The 22,458-nt window shown below is 34.5% G+C and overlaps 2 protein-coding genes across 2 annotated transcripts; both read left to right on the top strand.

Annotated features, from left to right (window-relative positions):
* The first annotated feature begins 4,362 nt into the window (after window positions 1-4,362).
* LOC136817557 (uncharacterized protein YqeH-like) lies at window positions 4,363-8,186 on the top strand. The gene is made up of 7 exons (XM_067073886.1): window positions 4,363-5,411; window positions 5,670-5,909; window positions 6,164-6,295; window positions 6,534-6,590; window positions 6,817-6,933; window positions 7,261-7,498; window positions 7,806-8,186. The coding sequence occupies exons 1-7, from the start codon at window positions 4,401-4,403 to the stop codon at window positions 8,102-8,104; spliced, it is 2,094 nt and encodes a 697-aa protein (XP_066929987.1). The 5' UTR covers window positions 4,363-4,400; the 3' UTR covers window positions 8,105-8,186.
* Window positions 8,187-8,456: 270 nt separating this feature from the next.
* On the top strand, window positions 8,457-20,603 carry LOC136817558 (transcription initiation protein SPT3 homolog). The gene is made up of 12 exons (XM_067073887.1): window positions 8,457-8,608; window positions 8,851-8,948; window positions 9,346-9,430; window positions 9,748-9,834; window positions 10,094-10,196; window positions 12,289-12,366; window positions 14,105-14,169; window positions 15,654-15,729; window positions 16,391-16,506; window positions 17,683-18,012; window positions 18,172-18,282; window positions 20,473-20,603. Exons 1-12 carry the CDS (start codon window positions 8,498-8,500, stop codon window positions 20,515-20,517), a joined length of 1,305 nt encoding a protein of 434 aa, XP_066929988.1. The 5' UTR covers window positions 8,457-8,497; the 3' UTR covers window positions 20,518-20,603.
* Window positions 20,604-22,458: the final 1,855 nt, after the last annotated feature.

Consider the following 22,458-nt stretch of genomic DNA (forward strand, 5'->3'; position numbering starts at 1 on the left):
ACAAGTAAAAGTACTAGACTAGGACTAGACTAGGAATACAAGGACAAAGTTAAGTAAGAAATATATACAAAGGATACAAATAAACACTTACTAAAACACTGTGGGCGAACACCTCTAACATTAGCACGACAGCTCTCATACTTCTATTCCAACAAACACACAAGACTGCTCACAATTTATTACATTCACAAATCACGACACAAATACGACGTATCTCACAAGGGACAGAACATTTAGAACCGTACAAAACACGCAATACACATGAGACCCTAAACAAACAACAATTAAAATATCCTAATGACATAAACTAGCAATAAAATACAAGCAAGAAACAAAAAATATCTAATTACAAACTATTTACAAAAACAAAGAAAAATACTGCCCCTACGGCAGTAACACTCCCCACCGTCAAGAATAAATTCTTGACCAAATCAAATAACAAACACATAAGACGCTTCATTGAACCAATCAATAAACAAACGGAAGTCTCGAAACAGAACAAAAGAAAATCAGAAAACAAAAAATAACACCAAAACAATCGCAAAAAGATCCTACAATAAAATTTTCTCAAAAACATGGATTCCTCAAAACTTTCTAAACATCTCTCCTTTTCAGCGATTGAATTGTTCCCCAAGTTCTTTGACAAATCACAATATTTGTCACTAATTTGAAATTGATCTTTAGAATAAGCTTCATTGAAAACAACGTCACTTTCGCACTTTACATCACAGCTACAGTTTTCTTCTTGAATTTTAATTACAGCTTTTATACAGTTTAGTTTAACCACCATCGGATTTTTAACCACAACAACTTCTTGGACCAACGGTACAACTGACTCGGCCACGTGGCATTCACATACTTCAACATCTCTTGCTGACTTCCTACCACTAACACGCGTTACCTTTTCCACGACTTCGGAAACAACTTCGTAACGGACTGGTGGGACTTTTTCAGCACGTTGAATTTCAAGAGGCTCTGCGGTATGAATGATTGGCACAAGGACAAGCATGATGTGATCAGCTGGTTTGTTTATTATATCTAATGAATGACGAATAAATTTCTTAACAAACGATAACTCGAACTCATATTGATCTTTAGATAACATCAACTTCAATACATCTTGATACTTTATATAGACGTTCTCAAAGTCATTAATAATGGGAACGATTCTTTGATATTCCCAAGTGTAACAGATACGATGTAAATGTAAATGCTTTTCATCATCATCTTTATTGTAAAAGCTTTTGATGACACTTAAAGATTCTGAAATAGTTTCAAAGAAGTAATTTCTTTCAATAATATAATCTTGAATACGCAGGCTTTTATGGCACACTTCATTTGTTGACCACAAACCTCATACGTACAACAAATTTGTTTTCAAGTTCACACTCTTTTTTTGTGAATAAAACCATCCAAATATAATTAATCCCAACGGATTTCAAGAACGATGGCTCCTCTGTTGATCCAACGAACTTGCAAACAGCTGTCCAATTTAGTGCAACGAATGTTCTTAGTGTTTTACTATTACTGCCGTTGGCCACTCTGTCAGGCATGAACAACAGCAAGGATAAACCCATATGGTTTTGACGCGTTCTCTTTCACATATTGAACGGCTATAAATATACACTAGTACAAAGTCTTACATATAGCAAAATAACACGAGAAAACAGTACAAGTAAAAGTACTAGACTAGAACTAGACTAGGAATACAAGGACAAAGTTAAGTAAGAAATATATACAAAGGATACAAATAAACACTTACTAAAACACTGTGGGCGAACACCTCTAACATTAGCACGACAGCTCTCATACTTCTATTCCAACAAACACACAAGACTGCTCACAATTTATTACATTCACAAATCACGACACAAATACGACGTATCTCACAAGGGACAGAACATTTACAACCGTACAAAACACGCAATACACATGAGACCCTAAACAAACAACAATTAAAATATCCTAATGACATAAACTAGCATCTCTCAAACACCTCTCTTGGAGTATTTGATGTTCTCAAAACCTGTCAATATATATCCACTTGCAGCGTCAGCATCCTATTATGCATGAAAAATATTTTGATGTTAATTGGTGGACAAAACCTCATACTTTGAGATAACGTCATTATTTACATAATTTAAGTGTCATTTGTTGTCAATATTTGGGGTTTATATGATTTGTCGTTTAAGTCTTCTAAATAACATATTTTGATATTATATTTCCATTACATATAATATTTTCAGGAACTTATGTTATGAGTTGTCTGTTACGAGTGTGTTACAGTTTTCCGGTCTGTAATTTGTATGACCTGTGACCTGTGACCTGTGACCCGTGACCTGTGACCTGTGACCTGTGACCTGTGTTTTACACTAACCGTTTTTCCGTTTTTTTATCTTTAGGTTTCGCATTCCTTGTCTCTTCGATTTTAGTTGTCAGTTTAGTTTCCAGCGCTAAAAATTGAGCTTGAATTGTATCGGCAACATGGTTTCTTTAACGTATCCCTGACATCTAGCTTTAACGTATCCCTAACATTCATCATTCTCGTTTTTCACCTTGATAATATTTTCGCACGCTTCAATTTCTTTACGGCTGTGTGTGCAGCTTTTGATTTTCTCTGATTTGTCCAAGATTTTTTTCGGTGTAGCTCTTGATCGATGGAACAGCAATTTATGCATTGGTATTTTCAATAGCCTTTATTCAGGAACATTTACGTGTTTGGTAAGATGGTAGTCCTGTGCATGCATGATGCAGTGTTCGTTGACATTTATGACATTCTAATCTCATTTTGTCATCATCTTTTATGCAGTTTTGTTCTGTACATCGATTTGCAATATTTTTGATTTCATCCTGTTTCATCTTTTGTTGAAACTCTACTATGCGATACCGTTTTTTGTTGAAATTTGGTCGTTTTTTTCATGTTTTTGTATTTTATAAAAAATTCTCCATTAAAAAAAAAACAACGAAGAGCACGACTGATCTGTTCTGACGTCAAATTTATTTATTTGTTTGGGCTTGGGTCCTCACTGAAGTTTTGGTCGATGTTAAAACTTTTTTGTTCCCAAGCAGGTCCTCTTTCAAATGAAACAAAAACTTTTCGATTTCGATGATTTTTTAATTGCCGATGACGTCATCGATGACGTCATTTTTTGAGCTATTTTCCTTTATAGCTTCTCAAATATTGATTTTCAGGTATATGTTGTGATATTTTTTGGAATCCCCGGATAAATATCTTTCATTTGAGCCATATATGAGCTTCTAATTGTCACTTTCATTTTCAAGCCCCAGCAAAAGTGATGACGTCACATGGGGACCAGCAAAATGGTCAAAATTTTTCTCACCACTCATTTTTGTGATCTTATAAACCTAATTGATCATTTAAAAAAGTTAGTTTGCTTTTAACAAGTCTGTGCACACAAAGAACATTGTAGCTCTCACTATATCTAAAAAGATTAAGGATGCCCAGAGTGTACCTTACCATGCTGTTAACAGTGTTACGTGAGTTTTCTCTCCTGTGTTCCTTTCCCCTCTGAATAATACTCCTGTAGGCAAATGCACCATTCTATTGCATAATTAACTAATTACTAAAGCAATCATCATTTGCATAACTAATAACTATAGCTTCAGGCAAATTTCCAGGATTTGGAGCTGCTACCGTTTTTAATCAAAAGATTGAGTTTCAGAATGTACCTTAGGCTCGAAAAAAGTAGACAGGAGGTCTGGGGCCTTGTAAACAGCCCAACCAACTGGTCCAGGACAGTCCTGGTGTGGTCTATGGGGCAAAGCCCCAAGAAAATTATGCCTTTTTGCGGAATTAGTGCTATAATATCAAATATTTGACAGACATTTTTCACTCATTCACCTTTTTTCCATAGCTAATTTTATTTTTCATAAAAATTGAGTTCCAAAACTCAATTAAAGATTCAGTTTCTGCTACTGTTATCCAGTAGCAGAAACCCCTGGAAATATGCCTGAGCTAAATTGTAAAACCAGGGGGAATTGGATATTACCTATAAAAGTTTTTTTTTTAATTGGCATGCTAATATTCCTGTGTGACGTATATAAAGTATTATGGTTTTATTTCTGTATTACGGAGCAAATAATTCCTGGTCCAAATGGCTGTAGTAATTTGATATACAAAAATAGTCAAAAGTTTGTTTGTCACATCCTCCCAAATGACTATCGATCCACTTTCCTTTGCAGGTGTTTCTTTATTCTGATTTCAGTGCAGATCTTTTCTCCTATTTGTATAATTCCTTTATAATTCTTCCAGTAAGAATTAGCAATTTTAATAGGACAAATTTACTGTTTCTCGATTAAAAAGATCCCTTTGAAATGTTCCAAAAGCCCTACAGTCTTAGAGAAAATACAATATATAGCTTATCCTTTTCAGTTAAAAAATGTATAGGCAACTAGGCAGATTTACAACACTTTTAAACAGGAGGATACCATTATGCCAAAAAGAAGGAATCGCCTTGTCACAAACATGTAGAAAAACGTTTGCCGCAAATTTTTGTAATGGATATAATCTACAGCAAGATCAAGACATTGTTATTGGACATTATTTGAACAGAATCGAAAGCAATTGTTTAAATCACATAAATGATGGGAACACTCTTGAAGTATACCAGTCAGTAGTATTTGCTGTAAAACCAAACGAATTTGAAAAATTACCGCCTAAATGTGCATCTTGTGGAGTGATATTACAAACTGAGTATGAGAGCTCAGCAGGTTATGTGCCAAGTAAAAAGCTTGATGAATCAATGAAGGATGATGTACTAAGTAGATTATCATGTATGTCATGTTTTCAATTGCAGTCTTATAACAAGCCTTTGGCCAAGAGGATATCAAACGGAGAAGTAATTAACCAGTTGAAACATCTCAGGCAACAAAAAGCTTTAATCTTGTATGTTGTTGACATGTTTGACCTTGAGGGAACAATGTTTAAAAACCTTCAGCAAGTGATTGGTAATAAGAAACGTATCATTCTTGTTGGTAACAAATGCGATAGGTTGCCTCAAGATAATCCTAAAGCATCAAAACAGTTGGAACACATGAAAGATATATTGAAACAAACTTGTTTTGAGTACAGTCTAGACAAAGATTGTAATTTCAGAGACATCTGTCTGGTAAGCTCTAAATCAGGATATGGTATGTTGTCTTTGGTAGAAAAGATATCCAAACATAGAGATATGGATATGGACGTGTATCTAGTTGGTTGCACTAATACGGGCAAAACATCACTGTATAATTTACTGATGAATCTGTTGAATGTTCATAAGGATGAGATTCTACCTCCACAAGGGATTGTACATCATCTACCAGGAAGTACCAACAGTTTAATTCGACATGACATCAGTATGAGAAGGCTGGTGCGTTTGAAAGATCGCCTGAAGAATGATCCATGGGAGGTAAGAAGATTTATTTTCAATATGATTGTATTAAAATGATATTAGCAAGGAAGGATGTTTTTACCGCTTTGCCATTTGCCTATGAGATTTCAACAGATTTTGACATTATTTTGTCAATATACTTCTGTTTTATGTTACCAATATTTGTTATAATAACCTCTGGTTGAAGAATGTTAAATTGATTCCAAACAGCTGATAGGTATAGCTGATGTATAAAGCTAAAAAAGTCTTAACCCACTAATACTATCTTTCTTAAAGTTTGAGAGAGAATGGAAAGTTGACGAAGATCTGGAGAATTTCATCACACAAAAAGAATATGCTTCCCTACAAAACTTGGATGCGAAAGCACCTGTACCCAGAATGCTTGAGGACAAATCAAAGAAATCAGTGGAACCATTCAAACTGGAAATTGTGGATGAAGAATATTTGAAAAGAAAACAGAAAGAGAAGAAACAGAATTACCTTTATGATACTCCTGGAATACTTAATGAAACTCAAGTAATTCAAATTGATATTTCTTTCCAAACAGTTTAACTTTAATCTTTTTAGTCTTTTACAGGTCTTTTATTTTATTTCTCGACTTTCTTCCTTTTGATTGTTATATTCTATTTAAATTATTTCTCATCTTATTATTAAACAGAAGAGCTCATTGTAAATACGGCTACGAGTAATATTTTGAAGTGATCCCAAGCTCCTTTTGGATGTATCAATTTCTTGTCCACGCACATCATTCCATTATTTTTTTCTTTTAGATTGTTCGGCATTTCAACTCGTCAGAAATTAATTATTTGTCACCACAAAAATGGATTGTACCAAGAAGCTTCCTCATAAAACCTGGTGGTTGCTTGTTTATTGGTGGTTTTGCTCGATTTGATTATCATAATGTAAAGTTTGTCTTTTTTCCTTTGTTTGAAATAAATTACTTTTGCAATGTAACTTTGTTTATACCAGTTAAGTTACCACCACATTTAGATACTTTTTGTAGAAGCTTTACTCATTACACATAACTAGTCGTCTGCATGTTATTAGAGACCTGTTATGCTCTGTAGAGGTTAAGATCTTGTAGACTCTCCTGAAGGGATTTTTACCTCATCGATATACAAAACATTTTTCACTTTTTAGATTCACTGGCCAAAAAGGATGATAGGCTCTGAAGAAGATGCGTCTGACCCTGTAAATGTGAGTGGTCTTTTATTTATATCCAGTCTGGAAAAAGACTTTTACCTTGATGTCTCAAAGGTTCGAAAGTCTCCCTTCCAAATGTTTCGCATTTTGTATTCGAAAATTTTTCGGGATCATCTGAGTTTCAAACTTTTAGTGCTTTTAAGTTAGAAAATAGTAGAGTATTCACTCGAATGTTAAACTTAAAAGTATAAATATCTTCTTCTCTGTTTATAATTTCTAGTCTGCATTGCCAATCTACGTCACATTGATGGTATCACCAAACGTTCCCGGGCATGTGACCATTACTGAAACAGCTGATGAGAAATATGAAAAATTGTTCGTCAATGGAGTTTTAGGGGTGAGATATTATTCTTAATTTCAAAAAGGAGTTCTATCCCTCGCCAGGCGAGGGAAATCACGCCCTTCAAGTTGATTTTTTTCTAACTTTATATATTCTTGTTTATTTGTGTAAGGGACCGAGCTCTTAAAAGATAAAATGTTATTCAGTTGTCTTTCTCTGTTTCTAAATTTAAGTTGTCTCATAAAAAATAACTGCCAGGTCTAAACATCTTTTATTAGCATAGTATATGTTTGATCTTTTAAATGGAAAACAAATCATGTGCAGCCCATAAGCAGTAAAATTTCAGAAGTGTGGGTTTTAATAAGCAATTCTTCATTTCTATAGTTACCAGAAGGTGGTCAGGAGCGTTTTGATGAATTCCCTCCTCTGAAACCCATCAAATACACAACTGTTGGCCAATCGCGTAACACGAACTGTTGTGACGTAGCACTTCATGGTGTTGGGTGGCTCTCCATTTCAGCAGCTACCGAAGGGAGAGTCACTTTCTCGGTACACACACCCAATGGTGAAGGGCAGAGTATGAGGCGCACACCGCTTTTACCGTTCACAGTCAGAAAGAAAGGTAATGACAGGGCTTTAAGTCTAGATTAATATTTATTATTTCCTTAACAGTCTTCTACATTTTAGTCTCAGAAACGCATCTTATTGGTAAAAATTTTCGTCAATATTGTTAAGCTAATTTTTTAATCCAATAAATAAGCTGTTGTCTCGTAAGATCAAAATGGAAGGAAGTACACAGGAGTTCCTAAGCCCCACCAAATTTCGTAAAAGGTTTGTGCCCCTTTGGTACTACATCTTTTCTTCTTTTTTAACTGTTTCATTTTACTTTTCATCCTGTGCATGATTCGACCCTTTACTTTAATCTTTAGAAGGGAGAGGAGTTGCTTACAGGGGACACGTTAACAGAAACATGTATTCATCAAGTCGTCAGAAATCACCACAATTCACCAGACTCTTTCAGCATCAAAACCAACCCGTATATGAATGGAAAGCAAAAATACGCGAGAAAATTAAATTTGATCGAAAACAAATCAAAGAGGAAAAACGAATTGATCGATTAAAGTCGGGTGTACTTCTCGGAAAGTTTAAGAGACTTGCTGAAAAAGAAGAACAGCTAAGGCTAAGAGAAGTGGAGCAACAAGCACTGCTTTCAGAAAACAGAAAATAATAATATGACCTTCTTTTCAGTTTTTTTTAATATTTAGATAGATTTTATATATTTTTATCGCAAATATTTTTATTACAACTTGTTCTTAATAGTTTTTATGTTTCGGAGAGGGAAAAGGGTCCGAATGACCCGAATTTTCGCACACTGGGGTCTAAAACTGAACCTAGCCCTACCGTTTAAACATGTGAAGTTGTGATGATTGACTGTTTTTTAAGGTCAGATAAATGTCACATCTTTACATGGCAATAACTTTTTTACCTTAATGATCGGAGCTCTTATGAATGCATTTCTTTTAAGCTTTATTGACCTTTTCAAGTTTTATCTTTTCAATATATTTTTCTTATAGCATGTAAGAATAAGAAAAACAATAAGAAATAAAAACTTTACTAAAAGATGACAAAACCGTTACCGAAGAAAGAGGGTGGCGGAAAAGGCTCCAGCGGTAAAAGTGAGAAACGTAAAGGCGGTGGCAAAAAGATCAATGACGGTGGCAAAGTGACAAAGGTATGAGCGAGCTGTTTTGTAATTCATATGTTCATAAAAGTTTCCACTTTCCTTCTTTCAAATATAACTTGATATGTACTTTTTAAGATGGCCAAAATGTTGAAATATGATTAAGAGTACACCCTATATCTTTGCATATCACTTAGTATTCGTCCTCAAGATGTGATGTTCCTTTAAAACGGGTTTTAGACGGCCAATATTATTTAATTTTTTTATCATTTTGCTTTTTATTGTGTTTCTAGGGCCATGCATCAGAACTTGGTATCGGTCAATCGCTTTCGGGTAATAAAAACCAGAACAACAAACTTCTCTCTTTCCACGCTGAAATCACTGGAATGATGTAAGTAAAGAAATTTCTATTCCTGATTTTTTCTGTGTGTGTCATACACAAATTTCATGCTCCGAAAAAACTGTAGATATATGATGGAATTCTATGAGGAAACTGTTTACAAATCTAAATAAATTCAGAACTCGGATAAATCATTTCTTGAATGGTTTAAACCTAAGGTTAGATTAGTTTCAATTTATGGGGGGATGCTACAGAGTATTCTTAATCAAAATCCCAAGGGGGGGGGAGAGCTCAAAAAAGGTCGCGCCTGCTCAACAATAGCCTGTACCAAACTCTTCTTCCAATAAAAAGATACACGGCAAGATTTTTCACAAAAGCACAAATCGCCCGTGACATGGGTGGGACAGGCTATCACAACAAGGGATACATATATTGAAATATTCTCTAGGTATGCATTTGGTGATTGTAAGAAGCCAGCACCGGAGTCGGTGACCTTGGTTGAAGAAATTGTACACCATCAGATGAGTAGTGTGGTATGTAATGTCATTATCTGCATGTTAAACTAATTTTGGCGGTAACTTATTTCGGTGGCTGATATATTTTTCAACTTCTTTGCTAAAACTTCATTTTACGAGTGTCAGGATAAATTGGTTCTTTTTTAGACTTAACTTTGGTGATGTAGGAATTTTCTTTTAATTTTTGGAGGAACCAAGTTCATTAAAAGTTCGATCCTTGCTATTTTATAGGCGGGTAATCCAAATAGCTTAGCCAATAATTCGATTCAAACAAAGCTTGAATATAAACAGTCTGGAAAACTCTTGAACATGCTTGATTCCTTTTCTGCTTTCAGTTAGTGCAAGCAATGGAAGTGACAGCTATGAGAGGTGGAAAGTTCACCAGCATTGATGACATCCTCTTCCTTATGAGAAATAATAAGGTGAATGTTCCTTCGATTTTAAAGTCACACAAAATGCAAATAATTCATAATTGTGTCAAGCCGAGAAAGTTGGGGGAAATGTCTTATGATTGGCTATCCACAATACATTGTGAAAAACTTTCTTGGTCTTTCCCGATTCTAAATAGCATAAAAGTATCAATTCCAGAGAACAAATGGTAGAACTTAACTTTAATTGCTATGAATATTTTGATCCTTTTTGTTCGAATGCCTTTCTCATTGATACTGTTTTCTATTTCAGACAAAACTACGTCGGATGATTCGTTATCTACGTTTGAAAGATTTGAAAAGTAAGACAGTGAAGCCCACTTCACCTGAAGATGAAGATGTGTTAGAATCAATCAGTAAGTCAAATCACTTCACACACCAATATACAACTATCAATCTTTGAAGCGTGAGGGGACTGTGTTCGAGTTAACCTGAAAGAATTGCGTCAATATGCGTGAAGACATTGCATTGTCATTCTCATAAAACAAAGAATTTTGACGTCATTCCCTTGTAAATTCATTACCATAGGTTGATAGGTGTATTCTTTTTTGCTTTGTACATGTAAGAGACCCCTGAAACTCTTGTTTCAATTTTGTAGTTTTTCAGACCCCGTGTCATCCATAGTCGAATAGTATAGCTCTACATGTTTCTGTTCCTTACCGCTAGTTCTTCACTAATTATATAGCTGAATATAGGCAGTTGTATTTCCCATCAGAAAATCAGTTTTAAAAAGTAAAGCAAAACTTCAAGATTTTGCTCGGCCGTAATAATTAACGAGGAATAACGTAGCTTTGTATATTAACAGCCCCGAAGGTTTATTGAAAACGTTTTCAAAATTGATACCTGTCTCGCTACAGTAACGACGGTTATCTTGACAGTTGGTAGATTTGGCAGAGTTAATAGTAGTTAGGTTTTTCAAATTCAGCCGTGTGTTCTTATAAAAAACTAAGTACTTAAAAAATCTTTTCACAAAATTATACGTTTTAAAAATCATCTTCTGGAAGTGGTATTTCCATTGCTTCTTCCAATGAAAAATTCATTTTCTGTTCAGCGTCCTCGGGTAGCGGTATTTTCAAAGCGTCTTCGAAGGATAAGTTTATTGGCTCTTCAGGCAGTGGGATTTTGATAGCATCTTCTAAACACGTCTCTTTCGTTAATGGGATAGCTACAGCTTCTTCAAGGCCGATGTTAAAAGCATTTTGAGATTCGTCGTTTTCTGATAGTAATAACATGTCTCCAATGTCATCGAAGTTCTTTTCATCAAGCAGTGGAATTTTAATAGCGTCTTCTAATGATTTTTCTTTCGGTAATGGGAAACTTACTGCATCTTTCAGACTATTTTTACAATCATTTTTGAATTCGATTTCCTCTGGAGGTAATGGTATCTTTGTAACAATAGCATCAAAGGATTGATGGTGTTCCTCTTCTGGTAACGGTATTTCGATAGTATCGATTAAAGTCTTGGTCATTGTGTCTTTTGGAACTGGGATAGATATTGCTTCGTCCAGACCAGCTTGAAAAGCAGTTTTGAATTCTTTACTTTCTTGTGGGAGACAATTTTCGCCAATTTCGTTAAAGGATGAATGTCTCGACACACCAGATGTGATAAATGCATTTTTAAATGTCTCACTTTCTGCAGGAAGACATATGTTGGCGATCGTATCCAAAGACGGGAGCAAAATAAATTTATTTCTCAATTTCCCACTTTCTGTAGGAAAACCCATGTCACTAATTTTTTGCAATAACCGGACTTGAGTAACTGTATTTTTTTCGTATATCCAATTATGACTTTATTTTCGCAATAATAAAAAATAAAAATCAACAAAATAAACTGCTTTCCCTTGTCAATAATAATTTTCAAAAAGGAACATGATATGGTGTGAACCTGAAAATATTTTGAAGTTTTCTTTTATTTGACGTCAATTTTGACGCTGTTTTTTTACTTTACGTCACTTTGGACTAAGAAATTAGACCAAACCATCTGTTATCACTTGCAACAGACCTATTCTAGGTACACATGACAATTTTTTGTTGGAGCCTTAACTTTATCTGTCTTACTCAAATTTGTTTAAATTATGATAATTCAAAAAAAACCTTCTTTCCATTGATAAAGCAAATAATTGTCGATAGAAACGAGCACTTTTGGTACAAGTGGTTTTGTTGATTGATGTAGTCAAAGTAAATATTTCAATTTTCAAAGAAATTGTTAACATTACTTTAAATGGACCTAAAAGTGTGTATTTCAAATATTGAAAAGACTTTCAAATTTTAAAAAGGCTTTTTTTAGGAAATACGGTACGTAGGTAGTTTTAGATGCACGTGTTTCTTTTTTTTTCAAGCTCATTTTATTGACAATTACAATTGAATTGGGTGAGGCAGAAATGTTTGTTTTACAAAAAAAATGAAGCTTCTCTGCCAACTTCTATGAAACTATTCTCTTTTTCATAGGCGGCGACACATCAAAAGCAGATTCTGGGAAAAGACTGAAACTTGCTTACGATTTCATCAGCTCGATTGATAGTTCAGGTAACAGATATCATATTGTTCACACTATCCTAAATGCAAGGTATCGTGTGCTAGGTATCGATCCCACAATATACATCATGGATGAGGTGAGAGAGGGTCTTGTTTCCTAGTGGTTCACGCCGGATTACGCACTTGAGCTAAAAAAAATGTGTCTCAGTGTTTTGCAAGCTGGCAGGTGGTATAAGTACAGCGTAAGACAATTCTAACGAGATGACTCCTAGACCGTTCAATACTGTACCGAGCATCCTCTGTAATGGGGAAGCCATCCATCAAATGCTATTGATATTGAACGTGTAGAATTTGGAGCGTAAAGAATTTTGCGTTTTCTTTTCAGTTTCTGATTCGCTTCGCATAAATATTTATCTTTTGTCCACGGTACCCTCTTAACTTTAGTCGACATGGTTATGTTACAATAGAACTATGGCTGTATAATAGGTCATTTAAATTGTTAAGATAATACCTGACCAATCTCCATGAACTGTGTATATTGTCTCTTCTCTTTAAGATGTCAAAAAGCTACAATCATTAATTTGAGTGTTTCGACTTTGATTACTATGACACCACTTGTAGTGAGGTCAGGTTGCACATAAAAACGTAAGAATACTTCAGATGGTGATTAAAGCATGAAATTTGGCACAGATGATCCTTAGAGGGTTTAAAACTTAATTTTAAACAGTAACACCAAATTTTGCCACCTAGCCACCTGCCAGATGACGTCATCAGGTGGTTGGGCCAAAAATTATTTTTTTGAAAATATTCAAATCTGATGGTTCCAGCGGAAAGAGCATGAAATGCTGATAAAAATTGAGGTATAAAACATGCCTTGAAAATCTTCCTATCAAAAGTTATGGAGGTTGAAAGTTTTTTGATGACGTCATCATAAGCCTTTCCAGGCAAAACTTTAAAACCTCGTAATTTTGGTACAAATTGACCAAATTTCATGTTTTATACATGAATTCATATCAAAATTCATTGCTTTTTCCGATTCTGATGTTCAAATTGAATTAAAAGCTTTATTAAATCCTTCAGAATACTAAAACTTAGATTTTGAGCTTTACAAGGCAAATCAACGCAGCGTTCTTCCTTCAGGAGCACAGTGTACAACCAACTAATTTTTTTGGATGTTTTAAGCCATCCTATGTTGTTTAGACTTAAGCATCAGATAGAACTTCAAATTTTGACATGGATTCATGTATGAAACACTAAATTTGGTCAACTAGTTCCGTTATACGGGATTTTAGGTTTTGCCTGGAAAGGCTTATGATGACGTCATCACAAAACTTTAAACCTTCATAACTTTTGATAGGAAGATTTTGAAGGCATGTTTTATACCTCGATGTTCATCAGCATTTCATGCTCTTTCCGCTGATACCATCAGATTTTAAATATTTCCAAAAAAATAAATTTTTGCTAAGCCACCTGATGACGTCATCTGGCAGGTGGTCAGGTGGCAAAATTTGGTGTTACTGTTTAAAATTAAGTTTTAAACCCTCTAAGGATCATCTGTGCCAAATTTCATGCTTTAATCACCATCTGAAGTATTTTTGTGCTAACAGACCTCACTATTGATTATTTGTCACTTGATGATTGCGGGCGTATTTGAGAATAATTATTGATTAATGTCATTTGTAAAATTGCGCCTTTTTCTGCTAATGATCCTGTAGAGAATAGCGAAATCTCAGCCGACAGTTCTCGTATGAATTATAAAAAAGGCTTGATACCTGCTCATCTGCTTCAGGTGAACTGCTGGCTCTATTTGAAGAAGATGACGTCATCGATGAAATAAAAGTTATACGAGCTAAGGTAAGAATTCGACAATCTTCCTATGTTTCTACCAATTATCTCTGATTTTGATTACTTGGAGGACAAAAACTCTCACGGACTGAATTATATTATAGAACGAGACATTCAACTTCAACTTTTCCACAGTTAATATTTACTCGGGTAAATTAATGCGTGTCCAAATTTTCGTTAATTCTTCGGACCCATCATCACCCCTCCTAGCATAATAAATTATACCTTTAAAGAAGCGCATTACGATGTAGAACATGAAAATCGGTGTTACTTAAATTTAGGTTTTGCCAATTTTGCGAAAAACCGCAAAAACCAAAAAATGCTGACGTCAGCAAAACTTGTTTTTTAAATAACTCCAGTTTGGCTAATGGTATAAACATGAAATTTGGACCAAAGTTGCACATTATTAAAAAGATCATTTTGAAAAAAAATGTTTTTGAAATGTTGCTGATGTCGGCACTTTATTGCAAATTTTTGTATTTTGCTGATTTCTGCTGACGTCAGCAAAATTTGAAAAAAATGATTATGTAAAAATGTTTTTATTACTGATATGCAACTTTGGTCCAAATTTCATGTTTATACCATTAGCCAAACTGGAGTTATTTAAAAAACAAGTTTTGCTGACGTCAGCATTTTTTGGTTTTTGCGGTTTTTCGCAAAATTGGCAAAACCTAAATTTAAGTAACACCGATTTTCATGTTCTACATCGTAATGTGCTTCTTTAAAGGTATAATTTATTATGCTAGGAGGGGTGATGATGGGTCCGAAAAATTAACGAAAATTTGGACACGCATTAATTTACCCGAGTAGGCGAGACAAATTTAATTTTTTGTCCTACGGGTGCGACCGACCCAGCATTTGTAGCAAACGAAAAAATAACAAGACGACTTGAAGTCGAAAATTTCGCCTAAAGTTTAAACTGCATGGAAAAACAAGAAGTAAAGATGGAAGCTAATCTGAAATCTACTTTACATCGAGCTTGATGAAACAATTTTATAAAAACAACGAGACTCAAAATCGTTAAAAAACTAAGATCCATTTAAGAACAATGGTTGTCTAATTCCTAAGAACAAATAACCGAAGGTTATATCGCCGTCTATCAAGAGCTATTAATTTGATTCTTATAAAGTATACGCTTATAAGAAAAATAAATATGCTAATATTGTGTACCGTCGCTTGTTTACTTTGTAAGAACTAATACCGAAAGATATTACAGTCTATCAAGAGTTATTGATTTGATTCTTATAAAGTATATGCTCATAAGAAAATAAAGAAAAAATCCAAATTGTGAAGCTAAAGACACAAAGATATATGACGTAAAATCTTATTTTTATTTTACCGACCGACCGACCGACTCATATTTTGCTAACAAATTGCCCGTTGAACAACAAATCTAATTGGAATTGGTCTCGCCTTTATAACATTTTCGTGTATGACCAGAAATGTTCCTGTCTGACGAATAGACTTTGAACTTTTCTTGTAATCTTTCTTAGAGAGCTGAACGAATATCCTGTTGTCTTGACTCTCAAGGATATTTGGAGTACAGCGAGGCACGGCAAATGAGCTTTTGTAAGCTGTTATTTTTTAGTTATTTTTCAAACACCTACCTCGAATCGATTTATCACTACTTTAATGGGATAAACTTTTGCGGGGATTAAATTTCAAACACTATTGGGTGGCAATATTTGTGACTTTTGCTGTCAAATCAATCATGTTGGTTGTTGAAATACACATTACTTGCGCTTCTTTGATGCAAGTAACCATTCAAATAATATTTATTTGACATATTTTGAGTTTTGTCCAGAAATATTTCGCGGATGAGGTCCTTTAAAATTTCCATTGGGACTTAATTTTGCGGATGACCCCCAAATCCGCGAAATCCGCGAAATTGAATCCCCGATAAGTTTATCCCATTAAAGTACCTTTAAGTCTCTCCATTATATATTAAGCACAAATGGAACACAGTTACAATGAAATGAAGCCGTGGAACGATTCAAATCATGTAGCAAAACAAACTTATGAAACTGTAGAAAATTAATAAGAGTCAACAGTATTTACTCTTATTAATTTTCTACAGTTTCTTAAGTTTGTTTTGCCACATGATTTGAATCGTTCCACGGCTTCATTCACTGTAATTTTTTTGGTTGTGATATTTGTCTTGACTTTGTATCCCGCCCCATACAGTTTTCTTAGTAAGTTCTCCTTTTAAAACAACCTTGTCCTATTTCAGCAAAAAAGATCACAAAGTTTAAAGATTGGCTGGGCATTGGCACTAATATTGACATTAAAGCCAGCACAGCTGTCATTGAAATACTGAGCAACCTGGCGTATGAAACGGTTAACGAGGTGGGCTTTTTTTAAATACTTCATACTTTCTTTTGAACTACATACCGGGTGCGCCACAAAAAAGTTTCTCTCTTTAAAACTAATTTTCTAGAAATCTAAAGATTTTAAAAGAACCATTCCTACTTTACTGGAAAGAAGAAAGATAAACTTAAATTTTGATGGGTCATTTATTAAATTCGATCCATTAGATCAAAAGTTATGCTCAATCGAATAAAAAAGTTACTTTCTGAAATTGTTAAAAAACGTTTAAAATCGACCTATCAAATTAAACAGAAGCATAGTTACATCTACATCATTATCTTCGTTTCAGTCATTAAAAGTGATAATTAGCTGTCTAAATGACCTTTTGTTATGTAAAGAAAAGTTGAATTTCAATAAAAGGCAGAAAATTCGTTGAAAAATTCTAAAAAATCTGGTAGAATTCATAAATATACACCAAATGTTGGTTTCGAGGTAGATCCAGCCTTACATAGACTGTATCCAATCTAAAACCGAAAATCGGAGGAAAATTTCGGTAAAAGTAAATTAAAGTGATTTTGATGAAGATTCTAAACCCCCTTGGCCTTTTAGTTTCGAAATTTTATGTGTTTAATCACTGAAAAATGCTTTTAATCATGTAAAGGTTATTGCGATTGCCAATCTTAATACAAAAATTTGGTAGGTCGATTTTCAACGTTTTCGAGCACTTTCAGAAAGTAACTTTTTTATTCAATTGAGCATAACTTTTGATCTAATTAATCGAATTTAATAAATGACCCATCAAAATTTAAGTTTATCTTTCTTCTTTCCAGTAAAGTAGGAATGGTTCTTTTAAAATCTTTAGATTTCTAGAAAATTAGTTTTAAAGAGAGAAACTTTTTTGTGGCGCACCCGGTAGAATAATCGTGCGTTCCTTTTTTCAGAGAATTTTAGAAAATAATTTGAACTTGCATTCTATCCAAAAGCCATTATGAACTTTTGGAAAAACATATACTTAATACAGTTGGAGTAATTGTTTTGAAAACCAGAAAATCTTTAACACAATGTGTTCTGGTGCAATAATTACTAAGTGTGTTTGATTTTGGATGATTGTTTCGTTCAACCTTTAGACGTTCTTTACCATGAAATCTAAAAGCTACATAACACAGTATAGCAAATTTTACCTACAATCTTAGCTTATTGTTTTGTTATATGTAGATCGTCGACCTGGCCCTCTTAGTGAAGGAAGATCAAGAAAGAACGAACCCAAGTCAAGTGAACATGCCAGTATCAATAAACAGACTCTCGGAACTCGCTAAAAACAGTTCTTCAAAACAACCTCAAATACCAAAAGGTGCCCTTCCGACCCCTACTCATTCTCCGCCTACTACGCCCAACGCCCAACCATCTAGTACGAATGGCTCGTCAACGACTAGTTTAACTTCTCCAGTTTCTGGTGGATTGGCTTCCTCGCTAGGGACAGCGTATTTAGCTTCTTCGCTATCAGGACTGGTGAAACCACAAAAAGCAAAAAAGAAAAGACTAAAGGTATAATTGAAATTTTCTCGAGATGTATGGTTTTATTGATACGGCTGTATCAAAATTCAGTACTTTTAGTGCATCACGAAAGAAACTCTTTATTGTAATGAAATCTGAAAAGCGTTTATGAAAGAAGTTGTCATTTTGTCTCTTTCTCTTTTTAAATAGCACAACGCAGTCATAAATGCAGATTTGAACAGCTCACGACTGACGCCATCACATATCAGAGAAGCAATAAGGAGATATCAAATGCCCAAGACACCAATAACACACTTCTCAGTACGTTTTTTGATCGATGAACTAAAACTAAGCTCATTTTATTCAAGCTAAATGCCTACATAACCATTACCATATTAAAACTCAAAAGGCCACGCACATGCAAAGTGTAACCCCAAACTGAAGTACTAAAATATTTATGGGAATTTAAACTTCCTTTCAATAAAGTTTTCCTAAAAAACAATGGTGCAGATAAACAGGATTACAATGTTGCACATTAGCTTTTGCAGTGTTCTGAAGCGTGTTTCAGTCCCTCTTAAATCGATGATTTGTTGGATCTACCTATTCTTTACACAAAGATATTTAACCGTAGACCCTGGAATACTACATAGCCTGAAAAGATATTTCGGGGGAGGGATATCTGCCAAGAATGGGTATTTGTAATTTGTGAAAGATCATTAAATTTCTTCTGATTTTTTCCATAAGAGTAAGGTATCGTCATAGGTAAAAAGACAGCTAAAGCAGATTATTATTAAAGTAATATTCAAGCTAAAAAAAAAGGTTCCTTAAATAAGCTGTTTTTCTCATGTTTACCAAAATCTTGTAAGATCGATTCGCAATACGTTTTTAAACATACACGTTTTTTTATAAGGATACACTTTATAAGAGTGTCCATGATGAAAATGGCCAACAAATTAAGTACTTTAGGCGTAGAAACTTTCGCGAGCAGATTTTCGCGAATTTTGGCCCTTTTCGCGAAAGTAAATGTCTTTAAAAATTCTAGGAAGGGCCATTCGCGAAAGTTTATGCTCGCCAAAAATTCTTGACAAAATAGAAAATCTATGAAACTTCAAACTTTGAATAAAATGTAACTTTTATGGCACTTTTTAGACTAGTAAGTCAAAGGACAAATGTTTCAAGCCAACGCAAGAAGTACTTATTTGTGTCTCTAAGCCATTTTTTCATGTGAAAATTCTCAATTTTACGTCTTGATTCGCGAAAGTTTATGCTCGCGAAAAATATTTTTCCGTTAAATTCGCGAAAGTAAATGTCGTGAATTTTGCGATTTTTCATCCTCGCGAAAGTTTCTGCTCGCAAAAGTTTGTACGCCTAAAGTATATGCTAAGAATATCACCATCATGGAGTTTTGCTGTTCAAGCTAAGAATGTCATTTTTAGAGCATTTTAAATTATAAATTGCCAATTTACCCCCAAGTAATAAGAATGCTGTAAGAATATTTTAGCATGATCCCAAAAAAGTTAAGAATATCCATGATGAAATGGATTTACACCATTCTTATAAAAAAATCGTGTATATGTTCTTGTTCACAGTTGGTATGTCACTTCATATATTCGATGCTAAGTTCAATCTTATGTTGATCAATGTTTACAGGTTAACCATCGAGTTAGGGAACAATTTTAGTCGAGAAGTTGCTAGTTGCTACTTTTCGAGTTGGGAAGTTGCTAGTTTCAGTTAGGAAGTTGAAAAATTACCGGCTACCGAAAAAGAATAAACATACATCAAAAGTACGATTTTAAAAGTAAATGTAATATGAGAGTAATATATAACACATAAGAATACGTGTAATACATATAACACCTGTCATATGCTCATTTCTCTTAAACACATGCGCTGAGAACATGAAAAGTCATTTCCATCGTCAATTCATATCCATTTGTATTTCCTGCATCACATTGAGTATAAATATAATTCTTGATTAAATTGACCTCAGAACCATTGTATTTTACAATACCGTCAAAGAAAGTGTCATTATTTTTGTAGCTCTATAAGCTATCTCTACGAATTTTTTAGGCTAAAATGACTGTCAACTTATATCCTTCTTTACAATAAGTATCACCTGCAGTATGATCATTATTTTTCGGGGAATTTATTTGACAAGCGTTGTATTTAAAGATTTTGTCAATATTTTTATAAAGATGTGTCATGTTGTCAGTCAATGACGATGACATAGCAGTACTAATTATTTTGGCTTTGCTAGCCAGCACCTTACCATTTTCAGGGTCTTAAAAGCTAATAATATGTTTGCTACTGGCTAATTTAACATTTGTACTTTTGAGCTACATTAATTAAATTTTAAAACTTTCGGTTGCCGTAGACTTCATTATATCTCACCAACTTCCCAACTCGAAAGTGGCCGAAAGTAGCAACTCGCAACTTCTGGACTCGAAAAATACCCTGCCTTAGGTCCATCAGGGTATAGCTTGTTTTTTAATTATAAACATTTTCATTTAGGGATTTCCCCGTGCCACTTTGGCGCACCGAACTTTGTGCTTGTGAAAGATGGTTTGAACTTTGTTTATCTTATACCTTATCGGGGAAAAAATGTCGGGGGAAAGGGACGAAAATTTTGAGGGGGAGAGAAATCATTTTTTCCCCGATATTTTATCACCAAACCAAAATTTTTACCCGATTTTTTATCCTGGACCAAAACTTTTACTCAATTTTTTTCTCCCAACCAAAATTCAAATCTAATTTTTTTACGCCTTTATTAACCGAAATTGGTGCTTTAAGCGTCGAATTAGAAAATCTATTTTCGAAGCTAGTGAAGAAAACCAATTTATTTGGACAATTTAGTCGGGTTGAAGTGACTAAATTGTAAATTTGGTAGGGGAAAAGTGATGAATTTGAAATTTTGGTGGGGGAAAAGTGACGAAAATACCTCTAGGTCACGAAATTTTTCCCCGACTAAATAAAACTCTGAGATTTTTTCCCCGATAAGGTATAGATAATTTTCTGTATTTTTTATTTTTATTTTATTTACTTGTAAATACTTTTAAAACGATTTATAGATATATCTTTTCATATTTAACAAACATAAAATAAACGCTGACAGTGTCAATGAAAATTAGTTGGTTAACAAAAGATGGACTCATTAAATTTATTAAATTTGGATGGTGAAAATTTCCGCAAGAAGTTGAAATCAACTTCATCAATTAAATTTATATCGATGCATATTGCCAAAGTGCATCAGACTGTTTGTTTCAATCATGACTTTTTTTGTGGCGCAACCTATGGCGGTAACTACCTGATTAAATTCGATTTTTTATTAATTACCCTAAGGGAAAAAATTTTAATTTGGCGGATAACTGTAAAAGATTTTCCAGACGGGATTTAATTGGGGTCCCCCTTAATTTGGGGGATGGCTGAAAGATTCAAATTTGGCGAGAATTTAATCTGGATGAATAAGAATAATTTTGGCCAAAAAACGCTATGTGTATTTCATTTGGCAGTTAGAGGAAGAAAAAGAGTGATTTGATGGGAACCCCAGGGGGGTACTAGGGTTGCGAGCTGACAGGTGGTGCCACACGACTTTCGAACTTTGGACCCTTACCGGGACTAAAATGGAGGGAACAGGAAAATTTACGGAATTTTACGACCCTCAGCGGGAGAAATTTGACCAATTTTGACCAAATTTCGATTTTTCAGGGGATAAAAAGTGTAAAGTTTCCTATTTTTCCGACCTTTAGTGGGAGGGAAATTTGATTTCTGATATTTTCTTAAGTCTCATGTTAAAACTCTACTTTCTAACCCTAAATGAAACCACTTAACAACTACTTTCGGTGTCGGAAATTTTAAGGGAAATTCCTTTTGTGCCCTATATTCTGCCAATGATTGTAGTCAAAAGATTCTTCAATACCGCATACAAGTTGTCTGCAATGCCTTTTACATGACTCGGTAAGCTGTGGCAGTACACATGACATTATTTTTTCCGCACAAGGGAACATCACTTTACACATTAGGCTGTGACTTTTGACAAACGAGGAGCCTGTCCGGGAGTTGAACCCAGCCTCTCGCACCCTAAGCGAGAATCATACCACTAGACCAACAGGGCGATGAGAAATCTATTAGTATGATTTTTTGCTAACTTTTTTTTTTTCGAAAAATTTTGATGAAAAAGATCGTCAATCAAGCTGAGAAAGGGTAAGACGCCTGCCTTGCTCCATCATCTTGCAGTACATCAGTTCATCGCATCACTTCCTAACTTGCAAGCAAAGCAACCTCTGAGCATTGTGAAGGAGATGCAAAGTTGCTATCTCCCGTGCGGGGAATCGAACCCCTGCCGCGGCGGTGAGAGCGCCGAACCCTAGCCACTATAGACCACACAGGACACATCTGCGCTCACAGAGATCAAACTCATGATGTTTTGGAATCAAAGTAGCCTGGATATCCAAGCTCAAATTTTTTGAAAAAACAAAATTTACCTCAACCTACAAAGCT

Source organism: Clytia hemisphaerica, unplaced genomic scaffold (genome assembly GCF_902728285.1).
Source record: "Clytia hemisphaerica strain Z4C2 unplaced genomic scaffold, Clytia hemisphaerica genome assembly, whole genome shotgun sequence".
NCBI lineage: Eukaryota > Metazoa > Cnidaria > Hydrozoa > Leptothecata > Clytiidae > Clytia > Clytia hemisphaerica.